The 20,585-nt window shown below is 30.5% G+C and overlaps 1 protein-coding gene across 3 annotated transcripts; it reads left to right on the top strand.

Annotated features, from left to right (window-relative positions):
* The first annotated feature begins 4,274 nt into the window (after positions 1–4,274).
* LOC108325281 (glutamate receptor 3.6) lies at positions 4,275–8,325 on the top strand. Of its 3 annotated transcripts, XM_052871820.1 has the most exons (8): positions 4,275–4,500; positions 4,637–4,860; positions 4,972–5,283; positions 5,419–6,320; positions 6,418–6,695; positions 6,806–6,837; positions 7,224–7,630; positions 7,721–8,325. In XM_052871820.1, exons 1-8 carry the CDS (start codon positions 4,433–4,435, stop codon positions 8,105–8,107), a joined length of 2,610 nt encoding a protein of 869 aa, XP_052727780.1. In that variant the 5' UTR covers positions 4,275–4,432; the 3' UTR covers positions 8,108–8,325. The 3 variants fall into 3 exon arrangements, with proteins under 3 accessions (XP_052727780.1, XP_017413824.1, XP_052727779.1); XM_017558335.2 differs by having other exon boundaries at positions 4,585–4,860; positions 4,972–6,320; XM_052871819.1 differs by having other exon boundaries at positions 4,972–6,320.
* The last annotated feature ends 12,260 nt before the right edge of the window (positions 8,326–20,585 follow it).

Genomic DNA, 20,585 nt, shown 5'->3' on the forward strand with positions numbered 1-20,585 from the left:
AAAATGTTTTTTTTTTCTTGAAAAAATACCATATTTATAAAAAGAGTCAAATATGTTTTTACTTTCTAATTGATAGAAAATTAGAATTTAATAATTTTTATACAATTTGATTTTTAAACTTTAAAAATTATAAGAATAATTATTTTAATTTAATTCTATTATATTTTTTATGTAATAAACAATATTTCAAGTTTGTGTTTGAAACATAAGTTTACACTCAAATGTTAGTTTGAGATACATTTAACATGTAAAAAAATTGAAAAACAAATTGAAAAAAAAAAGGCAAATTACCCTGTTTGCAAGGAATTGAAGACATTTAACAAATACAAAAGGAAGTTAAGACACCTTGAGTGATTCATTATTTATACACTTATTTATTCTCTGTTTACACTGATTTTTTTCTTCGAAAAAATATAATATTTATAAATAGAGTTAAATATTGTTTTACTTTCTAAACAATAATTTTTATACAGTTTGTTTAAAAAATTAATTTTATTAAATTAAAATGATTATATATCATATGATCATTCCGCTAACATTAGACTAGACGTTTCGGATTGTTAGACATGTTACAAAAATAATCACGGTTGTCATTTCAAGACCAAACGACTATAAACTACACACTAAACTGTCACTCTTTAAAATTATTAGATCTAACTCTGATTAAGTTATGTAAAATTATGATTATTACCAAATAATTAGGTCATGACTAATCTGAAACTCAAATCTATAAATATAGATTTAAGATAAAGAGGTAGTTGATGACATTTAGTGTATATTAATTATTAAAACTCTTCCATCTTTATTGACTTTGATATTAAAGTGTTTTTACATATAGATAGAATGAATGGTGAAGTGAGGACAAATATTCAAAATTTCAGGTCATTGTTACCTTGATTTCATGATCGAAACAATATTTATTTATTTTTTAAAAATTTAAAACTAGAATATATGAAAATTTGAAACAATAATAAATTTTACTTTTTCGAAGTTTAAAAGTTAAAAAGATATTTAACTCTTATAAAAATTATTGGAATGATAAATACTTTTGTGGAGGTGAAATTCGGTATAGGTAATTGTATAACCTATTAAAATAGATTTTAACTTTGTCTTAGTGCTTAAAATATAGTTGTGTTTTGTTTTTGGTTTCTATTTTCCTTTTTAACTTTTGATGGTAGAATAATTGTTGTAGTCTTTTTAGTACTTTTATTATTCATTGGTCTCGTTGAAAATTATTCAGTAATCACTGAAAAAATAATATGTATATTACAAGAACAAAACAAAAGTATTTAGAGAGAATAAAAGAAACCAATAAGAGCCAAAGAAAAAAATTACTCACACCAAAAATAAAGAAAACTATTCAATATACCTGAAATATATTTAAAATAATTGTTTTTTATGAAATATTTGGACTTGTTTTTAATTTTGGATGTAAGCTAGACTAAGCTCTTTTTATTTTAATAAAGTCTATTACTTTTTTGTTTATTGCTGAACTGTCATTCATTTGATTAATGTGTAAGGAAGAGTATATTTTACAAATCACACCAAGACAACAAGGTTAAAGCTACTTTCTGCCTTTATTATTTTTCATCAAATCCTCTTTTTTTTTCACTTTTTTAAAAGCAAAAAAGTGACCTGATTAAAGAAAGATGTTTTATACAAATGGTCTTTTGTAAATATCAAAAACTTATGATGTGATTTATTAAAATTATTTATGAAAATATATAGACTTGATTAATTTTTCTTTGGCTCTTAGGTATTTGTTTATATAATTCAAACATGAAATACTAATATAGGAGCAACATATTTTTTTGGTTACTAGGTGTAATATGAAAAAGATAAAATATTAGATTAAGCTTCTTCTTTTTTTTCTAATTTTTTTGTATTTATTATCGAATTGGCATGGCTTTATGTCTTGATCAATATAAGAGCGACAAGGTTTTCACTGGGGTGAAGATTAGATGAAAAAACAAAATAGAAAAAAATAGTTTATACTTTTGGTAACGTTCGCAAAAATTACCTTACCCTACCAAAAGAAAGAAGTTCACAATATTCTCTCTCTCCAACGAATCATTATTGTGTTCTAACTTATACCATCCTTATTTGTAAGTAGCAAAAATATATTGTAAATCTTTTTTATAATATAAATTTTAAATTATATTATAAATTTTATTTTATTCATAATTTCATCTTTTTCAAAAGATTTATAATTTTTTTCTAAGTCCAGAAAATATTATTATGGTTGTTACTCTTTCAAAATCTAAAGTAGCCAACTAGATAAGAAACATATTGATCAGCCAAAATGGAATTTTGGTAAGTGGTCTAATTCATACTAAGTTTTTTTTTGGATGTTTGGTTAATGGAGATGTTATTGACGTAGTGATTAACGGTTAATAGATCATTTGGACTGTTGTTAGTTCATTGCAAGTATAGGAAGAAACTTCATACAAGTGACTGTGACTGATTAGTGATGTTTATATTTTTTTAGATGTGTGAAATATGTGATGGTTAGATTGTTTACCAAATTATAAAATAGTTTAAAAGTATCAGTCATTTTAATGACGCTCGATATTTTTATTTACAAAAAAAAAATTAATTATAAATAGATTTTTTATTAATTGAATTTTATTTCATAAGAACCACTTTTTCTTTAAAATACTTTTCAAAAAAATTTTCTATTTTTTTTAGATTTTTGACTTCATTCTTCATGTATTTGAAGATTAGAGTATGTCATTAGACTTTTAAAGTTAATGTCTACAATCCTATTGGATTAGAATTTTGAATAAAGTAAGTTCATTTTTTTTCTTTTTGATTTTTTAAGAAATTCGTTGTATGCGAGATATTTTGGGCTTGCAAGTGGTGTTTAAGAATCTTGAACAAAGTAAGTTAATCTTTTTTTTTTCTTTTTGGTCTTTTAAGAAATTTGTTGCATGTGAGGTTTTTCCGACTTGAAAGTGGTGTTTAAGAGCTCAGGATGAATCTTTGTTTGGTTAGGATTGTTAGGATGTGTTCTGATTGTAGATTAAAGTTTTTTATGTGTAGGTAGAGAAACTTGTGTAAGTATAGTTTGTGGGGAGCACCTTTTGAGTCTAGGAGTGTCTATCATGAGTTGTGATCTGTGTGTGATGCTAGAGTGTTATAATCTATTGTGTAGAGGATGATTTGAAATGATATTTCTAGATGAGTGAAATTTGAATAGATCTATTGTTATATGTAGCAAGAGTGGAACTATGTGATTTATTTTAATTGAGTGAAAATTTATGTAGTATGTGAATCTGTGATAAAATGACTATGTAAAATTGAGCATTTGTTATGTTAGTTTAGAAGCTAAAAATATGTGTATTTGAATTTGTGCTATTTTGACTTGATTTTTTGTTGAATTTATTATTATCTATAGAGCTCATTTGAGTTGGCTACATTCAAACTTAATCTAATATATGGTTATTTTGAATTAAAATATGGTATTTTAAACTAAAAAGAAACTAATGTTGAATAGATAGTCAAGTTAGACAGTCTATTCAAGTCAAATTGGAAGTTAAAAGTCTAATATAGCTCGCGTAATACCACAAAACCATTTGGGGCCATTCGTGGGAACCTAGACAATGAGCACTAGAGGTGCAAAGTGTCGAGCACTAGTCTGGGATCGTTGGGTGCTCCCAAGTCAATGGTTCCAGTGGTCTAGGGAACTAGACGCCACTCTAGGATCATTAAGCGCCCATTTCACAATGAGCATCAAGGCTTTTGGCACTAGGTGTAAGGTGTTGCGCACCACTTTTCTTTGGGTTTTGGAAAGTCTCAATAAAATTTCAATTCCCAATTCATTAAAGTAAGTATAAAAGGTGCAAGGTCTCATATTCTAATCAATACACTGACTCCTCTAAAAGTTATGTATGATGTATGATAAGCATGAAAGAGCCATAAATACCTTTATCTTTTGTAATATTATTTGGTTTATATTTTATATTTTGATATGTGAATATAATTATATATATGATATTTTATTATTATCATAATATAAAATTGTTTATATAATCTTAAATAAATCTAATATAATTATAATGATAATGTGTTGTACGTAAACAACAACGTAAGTAAGAAATAGTCTTTGGAGAGATGTAGATAAGTGAAAGCTACTTATGTTAATGTTAATTTATGACGTGTATTTTCTTTTGCTTGATATTAATTATGAGATGTTTTAACTAATAGAAAATTCAACTAATCTCGGTTGTTAAATTTTGTATAACTGAGCAAGTTGAGCCTAGTGATACGTGGGAAGTGGGTGTTATGTTTCTATTTGTTGGTTGTGTGTTTGTTTTGGCTATAGTTGTGACCGCTTTGTGTGTGTTTTCTGAACTTGTTGCCTTACCCGACACCATTCAAGTTTATTCCCTTGTTGAGGAGAACCAGAAGATTACGAGGCACCAAACACCTGATGCATGATCCACTTCCTATAAAAGCATTAACGCCATGCCTCACTTGGGAACAGCAAGGATATTCCATGTACTTTCTTTCCTTTTTCTTTTAGATGCACAAATACTAAAATGTACTAAGATTTTTGCTTTATTTTCCCCATCATGTTCCCAGTAAAATATAACATGAGCAAAGTTTGGGTTCTTGCCCTTCTCATCCTCTACAGTGCCTTTCTCTCAAAAGGAACCGCCAATGTTTCTACAAAACCAAGTGCCGTTAATATCGGGGCAATTTTATCTTTCGACTCTATTGTTGGAAGAGTGGCTAAAGTTGCCATGCAAGCAGCTGTGGATGATGTAAATTCCAATGCAACCATTCTCAACGGAACTAAGCTTAATATCTCAATGTTTGACACCAAGTTATCCACTGGATTCCTGGGAATCATTGCTTGTATGTTCTTCTCATACACATCATACTTCTCCACTTCACCCTTTTTTACGTTTTCCCACATAAACATATTTCTTAACCACTATCTTAGAGTTTTTTTTTTTTTTATTGCAGCACTGAGGTTGATGGCGAGTGACACTGTGGCCATAATTGGTCCCCAGTACTCGGTCATGGCACATGTTATTTCACACATAGCAAACGAGATGCAAGTGCCTCTACTTTCATTTGCTGCCACAGACCCTACACTGACCTCAATGCAGTTCCCATATTTTGTGAGGACCACGCAAAGTGATCTGCATCAGATGGCTGCTGTGGCAGAAATTGTTGATCACTTTCAATGGAGAGATGTCATAGCCATTTTCGTAGATGATGACCATGGAAGAAATGGAGTGGCTGCCTTAGGAGATAAGCTGGCAGAGAAAAAAGGTAAAATATCACACAAATTGCCCTTTAGGCCATGTAATATAACCCGAGAAGAAATAAACAGTGCATTAGTTAAGGTAGCAGCATTAATGGAATCAAGAGTAATAATCCTTCACATATACCCTTCTTTTGGTGTAGAAGTACTTCATGTGGCTCAATCACTTGGCATGATGCAAAGTGGTTATGTGTGGATAGCCACAGATTGGCTAACCACACTATTAGATTCTGACCCATCCCTGTTCACATCTCCAGCCATCATGAATGACATCCAAGGTGTTGTCACCTTGCGCATGCATACGCCAGATTCAGACATAAAGGACAAATTTATTTCTAGATGGACCAAACTGATCCAGAAAGAAAATCCTAATCAGAATCCTTTTGGATTAAACATCTTTGGTCTTTACGCGTATGACACTGTTTGGGCACTGGCTTATGCACTTGATGCACTTTCAAAGGATGGAGGAACTTTGTCGTTTTCAAATGATTCGAGAGTAATTAACATGTTAACTGGGGACATCCTTCACCTAGATGCTATGAGGGTCTTCGTCAATGGTAGCATGTTGCATAAAAAGATTTTAGAGTTGAACACAAGTGGTTTAACGGGCCAGATGATGTTTGACTCAGATGGAAATTTAATGCATCCATCGTATGAAATCATTAATGTGATAGGCAGTGGAATTAGGAGGATTGGTTATTGGTCTGATACCTCTGGCCTCCACACTGAAGAAGCTACTATTCATTCCAATTCCAGTGAAAGACTATATGATGTCATCTGGCCAGGTCAAACAACTCAAACACCACGCGGTTGGAGTCTTGCCAGCAATGGAAGACAGTTGAGAATTGGGGTGATAGTTAGAGTTACATTCCCCGAGATTGTGTCAAGAATTGAGGGTACCAATAAGCTTAGTGGTTTTTGCATAGATGTGTTTACTGCTGCAATGAACTTGTTGCCTTACCCGACACCATTCGAGTTTATTCCATTTGGTGATGGTAAAACCAACCCGTCACATTCAGACTTTCTTCACATGGTCACAATTGGTGTGAGTATTCAAGTTTTCTTAATTTATCTTCTTTTTTGCATCATGTTACTTTGTTAGTTTTAAATTCCTGCATTGGAATTGCTTCTTTTATGTGAAGGCATTCGATGGTGTGGTGGGGGACATGACCATTAGTACAAACCGAGCAAAGATAGTGGATTTTACACAGCCATACATTAACTCTGGGCTAGTTGTTGTGGCACCTGTCAAGAAGTTGAAATCCAGTGCTTGGGCTTTTCTCATACCATTCACTCCAATGATGTGGTCTGTGACAGGAATGTTCCTCTTGGTGGTGGGAGCTGTCGTGTGGACTTTAGAGCGTGGTACAAACGATCAATTTAGAGGCCCCGCAAGAAGACAAATTGTCACCATTATCTGGTAACTATGTTTGCAAGACAGTTTAAAATATGGTCTAACTAACTACTTTGATTGGTTCATCGTATGTCACTTGCATACTCTTGCTGAATCTTATTCATTTATCTCTGCAGGTTTAGCTTCTCAACCCTATTTTCAACACAGAGTAAGTGGTTGGAGAGTTGCTTTAGCTAGTTATCCTTGCTTGCTGCTTTCCTCTTGTAGAGAACAGAAACTCTAACTTTTTGACAAACTCCGAAGAAACATTCATTCTAAAAGCTTGGTGCTATTACCTGGAAGCACATGAATGATTTAACATCCAACAATATTTCTGACAAATTGTCTTTTCCACTGTTAAGAGTGGATATCAGAAACTCCTCCTTTTATCTTAGGAAGATATTCTATTTAATTGTGAAGATGGACTGCCAGAATTCAATTCATGATACTATTTTTTTAATGCTTTAATGCCATATCAATAACAAATCTTGAAGGTGAAAATCGGTGTAGTAAATATAAGTCTTACTACATCTAACGAGGTCCCCTTGTATGCAGAAGAGAAGACTGTCAGCACTCTTGGTCGTTTCGTACTAATCATATGGCTGTTTGTGGTTTTGATACTCAACTCAAGTTATACTGCAAGCCTCACCTCCATCCTAACTGTGGAACACCTTTCATCCCAAGTCAAGGGAATTGAAAGCTTAATAGCAAGTAATGAACCCGTTGGCTACGTGAAGGATACATTTACTGAAAATTATATAACTGCGGAACTACACATGGACAGATCCAGGCTTGTTCCTCTGAACTCCATGTTAGAATATGAAAAAGCCTTAAAAGATGGACCAGGTGGTGGTGGTGTTGCTGCAATAATAGATGAACGTGCATACATGGAGCTCTTCCTAGCAACCAGATGTGAATATAGTATTGTTGGTAAAGAGTTCACCAAGAGTGGATGGGGTTTTGTAAGTATTAAGACAGATGGTTGTTTATAGACATATATGTGATAAATATGATGATGGGGAACTTGAACATGTTTTAAATGTTGCATACAGGGCTTCCCAAGGGAATCTCCCCTAGCAGTTGACATGTCAACTGCCATCCTAAAACTATCAGAGAGTGGTGATCTTCAGAGAATTCATGATAAATGGCTAACAGGAATGGCTTGCAGCTCAGAAGGCGCAAAAGAAAGCATTGATCGACTTGGGCTGAAAAGCTTTTGGGGGCTTTACTTGCTGAGTGGCATAGCCTGCTTCATTGGTCTCCTTTGCTATGTCATTAGATTGATCTACCGTTATAACAGGCACTCTAACAGTAACCTTGAAGGCTCATCATTCTCTTCTCATCTTCGATCGTTCCTTTCCTTTGCTAATAAAAAAGAAGCAGGACAAAAGGACAACTGCCCTTGTACAAAGGTAGTAGTGGATGAAGATGGATCTTAAGGTAATTCAAAAATGCAGTAATCATTGCAGAAAAATGCAGTAACAAAACTTGTATCACTTGAACAAATACCTGCAATCGTATCTAAATCGATCCTTCTAAAGAACCTTAGCTTTTGGTACTAGACGAGACATAACAGTTAGCAATGTTATCAATATTGTATTCTATAGTGAAAATTTACTTGATAAGAAGAAATATGACAATTTTAACATTTTTTTTATGTTGGAATCCAAATATGAGTTTAAAGGTGACAACTTTTTACTATTATTATTATATCATCCCAATTAATCTTCTCGAAAAATACCCATGAATCCCTGTATCGAAACATTATTGGAAATCAAGTTTGGGTCTAATATAGATTTGTCCTATTGCATACATGCCAAACAATGGTCATAATTGTTAACTCCTCTCTATGACTATGAAAAATATTCAACACAAGTCCACAAAATTTCAAAGATTTGTTTTCTTTCTTTTTCTTTTCCGGGCCAAAAATTTCCAAATTCTCTCCGACAACTCTTGTTGGGTTCATTTGATTCAAACGTGGAAGTTTGAAACGTTTCCTCAAGTGATATGTTTTAAAGTATTTGTATTTCCGTATAAAACATAATGCAAGTCTTTTTCTCTTATATTCAATTGGAAAATTTGTATATTTCATTTTAATGGACATAAGCTCACACCCATTAAAAAAGCTCATATTTTCAAAACACAAGGAATAATTCGTTTCTAGCATTCATTTGAACCAAACTAAAAAAAAAAACTTCGACATATTAAATACATTTTGTATCTATTAAAGCTTCAATCGCAGAAATTCCTTTTCCTTTGAGATTAGCACTTTCTCCATTACAAATGATGATAGTAGAGAAGTAGGACAGATTGATTTACTTAAAAATGTCAGGATTGTGAATCATATAATTTATGGAACCATTCTTTATAAGTCACAAACAACAATAAAAGGTTCTCAAATTGTTCCTCATGCTCAACATCTTGGACTTATAATAACGGTTAGTTATTTTATCTTTACAAACATTCTCCGAGTGGCCAAATTGATTGTATGCCTACACTTTTTAATATGATAATTTTTTTTAATGGAGTTAAACAAAGTTATAAGATAAATGATGAAATGAGAAACAAGTATTTAAATTGGACATGATAAAAACAACAATACATTCAATACTTTCATTATTAATGGAGACATTATCTGTCCAATAACTACTAACAAGGTATTATTTTTTTACTTTAGAAGTTCACAATTATCTTTATAGATCTTTCAAAAAAATTTATTAGAGGACAATAATAAGACATGAATAAAATCTAAATATTGATATTATTTTTAACATAATTTTTTTTATGTATCTTCCTTCTTATATATTATTATTTTTTCATTTTTAGTCAATATAAAACTTTAATTTTACACTTGAATTCCAACATGTCTAAGAGCTTGGAAGGTATCAACAAGCTCTATAATTGATATTTAAAACAAACCTTATTTTCTTCTAAGGAGAATATTTTTTACTCAGACACAGATTTCCCAAAAAAATTTCCACACCCAGTTTGTCAAAAGTTGTTCACCAAACAATTTGATTTATGTAACTAGCTTAGAAAATTGTCCGAAATATTCTTTGATTGATTTAGTTTCATTCATTTTTACAGCTTGAAACTCTTATAGGTTCAAGATTTACATTATTTCACTTCCTAGCAACTTATCCCATGCATCTTTACATAGTTTCAAGATTAAAATTTAGTTTCATTCATTTTTACAGCTTGAAACTCTTATAGGTTCAAGATTTACATTATTTCACTTCCTAGCAACTTATCCCATGCATCTTTACATAGTTTCAAGATTAAAAATCTTTATACATACATCATCATGCACCATTGCGAGTATACTGACAAATATTTTGCCATCTTTTACCCATTCATCGTTATCACTCCTAATTTGGGCTACAATTGGGCCAAATTGTTTGCTCGAAGGGATTTTTCTCTCAAAATCTGACCTCTTTTTCTACCTCAGACCCTTTAAGATAAATGAAACTCTTGGTATCATGTTTTTTATATTATAATTTTACAGGGAGAACTTATAGAAAAACTATGAAATTTCTATTTGACACACCGAACGACAAATGGCTAAATTAAAAGTACACATCAAACCCGCATCTACAACTGATTTTTCTGGCACTAGCAAATTTTGGCCGAACTTACAAGTATAATAAGATACTACAAAAAGATGGTAACAGAAAACTCTCAATAAGCAAAATCTCCTAATCTTTTGTTTGAATAGAAAATTTTATTGTTTAAAATATTAAAACATGTTAAACTTGAATTCATTTTATTTTAAATTATTTCATTTTTTAAATATTTTATTTAGATAAAGATTTTTCTAGTTGATATTTGTAAAACATCATTTTTTTTCAATTAACATCAATTGAGGTTATTTTCGGTTGATATTTACTACAATTATTTATGATAATATCAATTAAGGATTTTTTTAATGATATTGATGGTTGGGGGTTGTTAGAACATTTCCTAATTATAACATTAGAAAAAACAAATCCTTACAAATTATTGAGAAAGAATAATATTTATGTCAATGATAAAAAAAAAGTAATCACGATAAACATATTAAAAAAAATCACAACAAACGTTAATAAAAAAAATTTAATTCACATCCGCAAACTAGTCCCTGAGTTTTGCAAAAAAAACTCCTAATTAATCTCAAATAAGAAATAAGTCTACAAAAAAAATCTATAAATTTAAATAATAAAATAAATCCTATCAACATTAATAAAAAAATCTCTAGTTAATATCGACAAAAAAAAAGTAATCATTCCAACAATTTCTTAATCTTAATTAAATTGATCTGTGAGACCCATGAAAAATATTTACCTTAATAGTAACAATTTTATTACTAATAGTAATAAATTTCTTTGTGAATGGAAAATATAATTAATAAGTTTATGTAAAAATAAAATGTGGAAAGCTGATCGAATTGATCGGATCATGTAGGAACAAGGTTCAAGTCTAACGGTCTGTTAGGATGCCTCAGCTGCATACATCACTGCACTTCCACTTGACACCTATCATTAATTAGAAACGGCTCGTCTCGCCGTGACCTTCTCTTGAATTCTCAAAACTTCTTTCGCTCCATCCCCGCTGGGGCAGAGAACCCATCGCTGTCTCGGCTGTGCTACCGGAGGCTCTGGGGAAGTCGGAATAGGAGAGCACTCATCTTGGGGTGGGTTTCCTACTTAGATGCTTTCAGCAGTTATCCGCTCCGCACTTGGCTACCCAGCGTTTACCGTGGGCACGATAACTGGCACACCAGAGGTGCGTCCTTCCCGGTCCTCTCGTACTAGGGAAAGGTCCTCTCAATGCTCTAACGCCCACACCGGTAAATAAGAAATTTTGGTAGCTTAAATGGTAGAAAATTTTGGTAGCTTAAATGATAGAAAATTGTGGTGATTTCAAGAACATGGGTTCAAACTTTTTTCTACCTTTTTGTTTTAAAAAAAAATTAAAATAATGATAGTGGATAAGCACTCCACGTTTGAAGTCATTATTGAGGGATCAGATATGTCAAGTGGTGATTAAAATTTTGGACTATAAATAGCCATGAGAGGGGAGGTTATTCTGCACAAAGAGAGGAAGAATCAAGTGAGAAATCTTGAGAAATAGAGAAGAAAGAGTTAGGAAGAAATTTTTAGTTGCAAGAAGAGTAGAAGTTATGGAGGGTTTTCGGGGAAACAAATTCTGAGCAAGAAAATAAGTCTGGAATAGAGGTACGGGAGCTAACATTTCTAAGCTTTTATATTATGATTTAATATTGTTTTATTACTATTCATGTCTTGAAATTCTGTGTGAATACTGTCAATGAAAAACATAGGTGCTTGTTATATATCTATCTATATTGAATTTCTGTGTTAATATTATATGTTGTTGTTTTGAATCTGTAAATAAGAAATTTGTTAAAACTAGTTGAGGAACACTTTGGCTAAGGAAAGACTTGGTACTTAAGTTCTCCATTGTGAGGCACCTCTCTTTCCTGAAAGTCTACTCGACAAGTTTTTAACTTAAATCTTTGTTGAACAGATTAGGTACTGTTAAATTATTGTGCAATATATCTTGTTGGAATGAAAATTTCTGATGAATTCAGGTTATTGTGGTAGATATGGAATTATGAATTATAATTGTGATGGTAGGATAGAGGAATCTTAAAAACCGGAGTTGGTACATCCCTGATCATAGAGGAACCCTGGTCAAATCCAGTAAGTTGTGACTAGTCATATGTACTAGCGTTTATGGTGAGTTTGATTCGTCAAACATTTGATTCTTCTCCGGTGACATTTATGGTGATATTTTAGTATTGTTAATTTATTTTGTGATATACATGTTTTATAAATGATTTGTTGCATGTTAGCTCACCCTACTTGTTTGTGTTTGTGTATGTGCGATGATCGTATAATTCGTTATACGGGAGCAGATGAAGGAATGTCGTCTGATTCAGTGCCAATGAAGAAAGAGATAGAAGAATAAATTAGAAGAATTCGAATTATATTTATGAGTTTGTAGTTGAAATCTGAGTTTAAAACATATATATATATATATATATATATCAACTATGAATTATCATGTGTGAGATTATGGGATGTTACACAACCAAAACTAAATTAAGAAAAAAGTAAAAAAGAAAAAACATGTATTAAATATGAAAAATTCCAATTAATACTTTTTAGGTGAAATTTGAAAATTTTAAATTATTTTAATGAAATTATAAAATTTAAACTTCTTTTAAAACTTTTTACCCAAACAACATATTTTATTATAGAATATTTCAATTTATTTTTTTAAAATTGGTAGAAGGGAGGCAAATGAAATAAAAGTTTCATTGTTTAGACTGATAAATAAGAATGAGATATAATGAAAACTAGTACAATCTTCTATTTCATTCTATGTTTAAGCTACTTTATTTTTCTTTCACTCTTGAAGAAAGGAAATAGATCTAATGATCCTATAAATAGTTACTGTTATCATAAAAGAGTGCACAATTGAAGCTTACATTGACTAGAAAGAATGTCATAATATATACATATAAATTATATCAAATACAAATTCCTTACATGTAGGGAACCTCCATTTTCAACCCCCAACAAGCACATTTTTCACTCTTCATATCATTAACAAACAATCAGATCAATGACTTAAACATCTAAAATAATACACAAATAAGGTTTCAAAACAAACTTATCACGTTAAAATCTCTATAACAATTGCGTACGATTGTTATTATTTTTAAATGTTAATTTTCCTCTTAAATTTTTTGTTTTTTGAATTATTTTCTCAAATAGGAATATTGTGACCCTAGTCTTGGCTCTCTTTTATCCCAAAATCCTGGACAGCATTATCCCACAAACACAATTCAGTTAGAAAATTCATCAAAAAGTAAAATATTCTTTCTCTAAACTTAGATTTATTTGTTCACGAATATGAAGAAGTAAAGTTTCTCTTTCTTTATTAGCTTCTAACAACTTTTGTATCTAAAAGTCAACAGAGTTTTAATCTATGTCTCAAAAGAAACTCATGTTTGGACTTAAAGACGTATTTAGGAAAGTAAATTTGAGAGGGAAAGAAAATGAACGAGGAGTTATATGAATTAAGAAAAAGATTGTGTAATTGAATGAATTTGAAATAAAAAATTTTGAAAATTTGTATGATTTGATAAATATGATAAATTAAAAAAATTTAATAAATAAAATTATATTATTATCTTTTTATTTTGAAAATAAATATAATATAAATTTAAATTTAAATAATAGGAATTATATTAAAATGAAATTGAAATTTTTATTTAAAATTATAATAATATAACTCATTATTATTACTTATATTATTATTATTATTATAATTATTTATATTATTATAGTATATTATTTATTATTATTATAAACACAACAGTTTAATATATTATATATTATATATTATAATATATTTATATTATTATTATAAATTATTATATATTTATAAATTAATAATGTAATAAATTACATTTGTATTTTTTTTTTGACATTTTCTCACATTTAACCGCAAATCTCTTTCCTAGTGCAAAAAGTGAACAACAACAATCTTGCATTGTTTTTCGTGTTTTACTGACTTTTTTTTTTCTTTTCGTTTATTGTGCTTTTAATGTTTACATGGTATCATTGCAAATCCGTTTATTGAAACAATAAGAACAAAAAAAGCGATAATAGAAAGATAGAAATTTTGTGAAAATAAAATTCCCAACTATCTTATTTGTAGATTTGAAAAAAAACAGTTAAATAATATATATATATATATATATATATATATATATATAATTTCATGTGGAACTTTGCTCTATTCCACCTAAATATATCCGAAGAAATACTTTTTTTCCCATTATATTTCCCTCCAGCCTATCACATTTTAATTAGATCTCTTTATACAAATCTAAAACAGGACACAGTATCCTAAATATGATCATTGTCACCTTTTGGGAATAAACAACCAACCTCCGTCATCCTTCACCTACTATTGTTCCTTCAAATTTAGTTTTTGTTAGTATTCTTTCAAATTGATGAATTAGTCTTCAAGAAACATTTGAATTGTTTTAATTTAATATTTTTATTGTTACAAAATTAAAAAAAGTACTACATTTCATTAAAGTTAGAAAATAATTTATTAATTCAAAAATATAAAGACTAAAATCAAATTTATCAGGGTTACAAAACATATTTTTCATTTTTTTATTTTTAAAAGCAAACTATTCCAACCACCATAATACCTTATTTTTACCTATCTCCTCTATCCTCTTGCTTGACTCCAGCTTCTCTCTCTTTTTCATAATTTGTAACTCTCATTTAATAACTGTGTTCCATATATATTTTTCTTAATTCTATTATTTATCTTATATTATAGCTAAAGATATAGGTATTCTATAAAAAAAATGGATTACTTATAAATCTATTTTTAGATTCAATAGAAGCTCTTCTGGTGCTGTACTTCAATGTTGTCCATCATATTTAGATTAAGTATGCTTAATTATTTAATTAAGACTGATTATAATATATACAATGGGTTGAATCAATTAATACTTGAATATATTAATCGATTGGTGGCATATTCTCTCTATCTTAGAAAGTGCCTACTGCGTGTCCATCTAATTAATAATTATTGCTAAAGGAATAAAGTATTACAAAAGTATTTTTTATTTCATCGATTACACTAAAATATCTAATGATACTTCTTTGGCACATTTTTCAGCACACTTCTCTGAGTTGCAAGTTGCTGGATTCGATGCCATTGTGAGCACAAAGGAAAGCCACCCAAAATGGGCACTCTGCCCCAACAATTGTCTTTAGAGTTTTCAAATTACAACAAAATAAAGTAGCAAATGTGGATAAACATAAACCAACAATCGTTGGTATGGTAACTGTTATGTATGTGTATGGATCACTATTGGTTGATTATTACGGACCAACTAACTTAACAGTTTGACTTCTCGGCCTCAAATTATAGAGATTTTTCAGTTTTCACAACTCGATTCAAATTTTTCAGCCTTATTGTCTGTCCGCTGATAGTTTAGTTTTGTTCGAACTTTACTTTATTCAACTCAATAACATGGTAGTCTTGACATTAGTCCACTCTATTCTCAAAAGCTCGGTCTCGTCTTGTAAAACTAATCTCTCAACTTATTAAGTTGATGAACACGTCGAAGAGTTCACCTAAGTGAATTCCTACTACGTATCATTTAAGTAATTAATCAAGAAAAAATTCTGAAAAAAAAAAACATTGACGATGAAGCACCTAGAAAGTTAAAGAAGAGTTATTAAAAGCACCTCTGCCATTTCAAAAGCGATCGGTCAAGGAAGAGTTCAGAAAAGAACTTCTACTGAACCGTTCACCTTAAAAATGGTTGAAGCTCATCTAATAAATATACAATAAAGTACACAATTAGTGGTCAAGGACGAGTTTACACTTAGGAACCCTCCCGACCGGGTTACAACATTCGGCTTACATGAACTTTAGGTACTTGGACTTCAACGTACCAAACCCCTTCATAAATTATTTAATACTCAGGTTTGGAGGACTTATGCATTGTATGTGTATCGATGATCATTGATCGACACTATGAGTCGATCACCTGGACTAACCTATCTAGGCCAACCAACCTTGGGCGACCACCCTTTGGTCGAACTTTGGCCGACCACCCTTGGTCGACCATCCTGACCAAATAGTATGGCTGACCAATTACCAAATGAAGGTCAGATTAACACAAATGATAATCACGAATCAACTTATTATTGTTGATTAAGATATGATTGGGACATGATTAAACCAACAAAAGGTAAAAGTCCATAACAACTACTATAAATAAAGCTCTAAGGTATGACTTTCAAATATATAAACAACATATACATCATCGTAGCTAATGCTTCTCTGTTTTGTCACCTACTGACTTTAGTATCAAAGTACCTTCTATAGGTACCATTCAAGCAATTTGGACACACGAAAGGCTCCTTAAACTAAACAACATTTGGATTTGAAAATGACTAGTTGAAGACTAACCAATTGACATAAAAATCACTCAGAGTTCAGTCAATTGATATGAAGACTTGCTTGATTCATTTTGAAAGATTGACTAGTTTGTTCAAATGTGAAGATATCAACTTAGATATTAATTTTAGTATTGAGTGTCATAAAATTTTAAAAAGAAGAACTTTTAATATTGATAATTTATGTATTTTATGATTTCGTAACATTTGAGATAAATAACGTGAAATAAAAAGAAAAGTGAAAAATTAATTTATATTCCACAGTGTAGAGATGATAGCTACTTTAATGTTTAAGTGTGTAAAAGATGTAAAATAAATAAATGTTTAATATATTTTTTATGACAGAATTATTTAATGTGATCTTTTAATCTTTTAAAGTAGTTTTTATATTTGTTAAAAAAATCGATGTAATCTCTTTCAATAAATTAATGTTGATAGTATTTGAAAGGTGGAAAGGTGATGATGTAAATGATATATGGTATTATTTAATATGATTGAGTTAATTAAAGTGACACCAATATCTTTTATTGTTATTTGTGAAACACATTAGCATGTTGTTTAAAGAATAATAATGTGGTACTATAAATAGTATGTTGTTCTTATCGAATTTGATATGAGGTGGACTGAATTGTTAGTTGACGAGTATCTAAGACTTCAGTCGTTCAAAAGGAAAATTTTATCTGTAAAAGCTATGACGTTCAAAAACCCTAACGTTTTAGTTAATAATAAATATTTTGTTAATACGGAAATAAAGAAAGAGTATTGATAGAGTATACTTCATAAACTTAAAATATAATAACATATATAATTTTACCTTAGATTGATTCTATTTATATTATTGTAATAATATATTTTGGACATATATATTATTGTTTTACACAATGAGATAATATAATATAATTATTCAACATGACACCAACGCTTCATACGGTCCTGCCACATCTTTTTTACGACTAGAAACTTAAATAAAGAGATTATATTAATATGATTTAAGCACATTAAATAATTTTAACAAATATTAAGATTGTATTATAATAAATAAATGTATAATGTTTGAGACGGTGTTTGGTATTTTCGGTAAGTTGTGTATTGAGCTAAGTATGAAACACTACTTTCTTTCTTTTTATTGTTTCAATAGCATACTCGTCCTACTATCAATATGGAATCACGCGGATTGCGGAGCACTGGTATTTTTAAAATAATTTATTTATCAAATAAGAATATTTCACTTTTTCTGCAAGTTGATATTAATATATATGCGATGAGGCAATTATTAATGGTCTCTAGAATTCTTCTTCTTACATCATTTCACATCTTCCTATTATTATATCTTAGCATAAATTTTCCTCTTCAATCTGCAAACAAAATGAGATATCTTTAATGTTTGTACGGCCAATAATAGTAACACATTTTCTTAAAAAAAATTCAGTTGACGATAATAAATTGTATAAAAAATGTTTAAGTATAGATGTTTCTTCTTTTCAAAACCTTTTTTCTATTATATAATGGAGATGTTAGAAACCTCCATGTAGATGTTACCTTAAGTGACAAACTTATTAAAATAAAAATTATTGCTAGATGTAAGTTTTCAATTTTTTTTTCCAATTTTCAACAATGAAGTTATATATTTTTGTGTACACCATTTTCATTTTAGAACTAAAATGATTTATTTTTTCAGGATGCTCGTTTTTTAAATGATTTTTTTTTGTTAAATTTTAAATGCGGTGAAAAAATTGTTTCTCATTGATCATCATTGTCTTGACTTTGTTTGATCACGTTTCCATTTTTATTGACAAATATGTAAAGGAGTTTATCACCTCAAATACGTGTCGAACTAAGTGAGGAAACTATATCACTAGAAAAAGTATAGTATACTATTTATGTAGTTTTGAATATTTATTATATTTCTCAAATACCGTTGTAATTTATCTGAATTCATTTATCTTTTAATCATATACATGTGTATATTAATATTCTCTTACATTTAATTGAAAATTTTAAAAAAATGTTAGTGTTTCAGATGTGGAATGAAGGGTCATAATCAAAACATTTTTTTATATTTTTTTTCAAGTTTCCTGATGTCGTCTTCAATTTCCACAATGAAGTTCTCTTAAGTATTTGATATTCCAACTTCAAACTATGCGCTGGATACATGTCAAAGACATTTTCAGACTCAACTCAATAATATAGTAGATTAGTTATCACAGTAAAATTTTAAATTCGCAATAAATGTGATCACATATCTTCTTACATCAAACTCATATTTATAGGTTTAAATATAAGCTTGTGATTAGCACAGTCATAATCATGGCCCAATACCTGGTAAGTACATTTTATCAGTAAATTTGATTATAGATGATACTTAAGGTTTCTTAGAGTTTGTGACTGTTCGGTCGCCCTAGGGGTTTGGCCAAACGAGTATCATAGAACATTTGTCCTAGGCCACCGAGTCGATAATTGATCACACAATCATACGATACATAAGTTCCCTAAACTAGAGCTAGAAGTAGCTGACATTGGATTCCTTTGGTGAGGTTGGCCGTCTGCATTGGAGGTTCATGTTTGGCTTGGGCGGATTGCCCCCGCTTAATTGTTCTTGAAATGTGGCTAGGGATGGTCGTTGGCAAGAAGAGACATGCATCGCTTCGTGTTTCGTGCCTTGGAGAAGTCGTAGAGAGGGATAATCTGGACTGTCAGATGCGGTCAAATCTAACGGTGAATGACCTTTGATAGTTACAGCCTATTTTCCTATAAATAAGGGTGGGCTTTCCTCGTCATTTTCACCATTTTTCCTTATTTGCTTTGCATATTGTGCGATTATTCCTTCCGGTAATAAAATGCCTATTTTTCAGTTGTCTTTGTTTGAGGAGTCATAGCGAATGGGCGGTAGGGGGTTCAATGTCGCTGACTCGCTATTCTCATCTCCAAGCTCTGTGTCTTCCTCAATCTTAGAGACAACTAAGCGGGATAGTGGTTCGACTGACGGCTCGAGCAGTATAGATAGTGATAATGTCGTGCATGGGCTCGCTGTCGATTTGTACTATGGAGGGGTGAAAGTTGATGCCCGAATGAAGGGAAGGAGTGCCATGTGCCATTCTGGTAGCCTAGGCGTCCCATGAAGTGGGTGAGTTCGTCACCTACTTTCGCACGAGAATGAACTTATAGAATTGGCCCGAACGGATCTGTATTGTGCGGAATGAAGAGGATGTTGCACTGATTAGATTAACGGTTTGTAAAGGGAACGAACGAGTTTATCACAAGAAAAGGAGTAATAAAGAGGATTTTTTTGTCATGCACACTTTTCCCTTTGTCCAAATGTATGCTCGGATTCCCTTTGTTGGAATTCCCACATCAACTAGAGATAAAACCAATTTAAAGTATATAAGTGGACGCAAACCTCACCTTACAAACCAGTTTTTTGGGATGAATGTATATACCTCGACGTGAAAGGGATGTGTTGAAAGTCTTACATCGACTAAAGATAAAACCAATTTATAATATATAAGTGAATGCAAACCTTACTTTACAAATCAATTTTTGAGTTTGAATTAAACTTAAAGTTCAATTCTTAACAATAATTAAAACACCTACTTTATATATAAATATATAAATTATATATAATATCTATATATTTATAATAACATACAAATAAAATAATTTTAAAAATTATCAGAAAAAAAAAGTCAATAAAACGTGAGAATTTTATTATGTTAAAGAAACGTCTTTGTAATAAATTTGTAAGAGTATTTGTCTTTAAGAATTTTTTCACAGATGATGTCGATTTTTGTTGGAAGAATTGACGTTGGATTGAAGTGATGTCCCGTAGGAAAGTCACTGTCCCGTTTCTGAAAGCAGTGAGACTCTGTACAGTACACCCATTAGCGGGGCCCACGAGTCATTACCATTAATCATA

This window comes from Vigna angularis, chromosome 1 (assembly GCF_016808095.1).
Source record: "Vigna angularis cultivar LongXiaoDou No.4 chromosome 1, ASM1680809v1, whole genome shotgun sequence".
NCBI classification, from domain to species: Eukaryota; Viridiplantae; Streptophyta; class Magnoliopsida; order Fabales; family Fabaceae; genus Vigna; species Vigna angularis.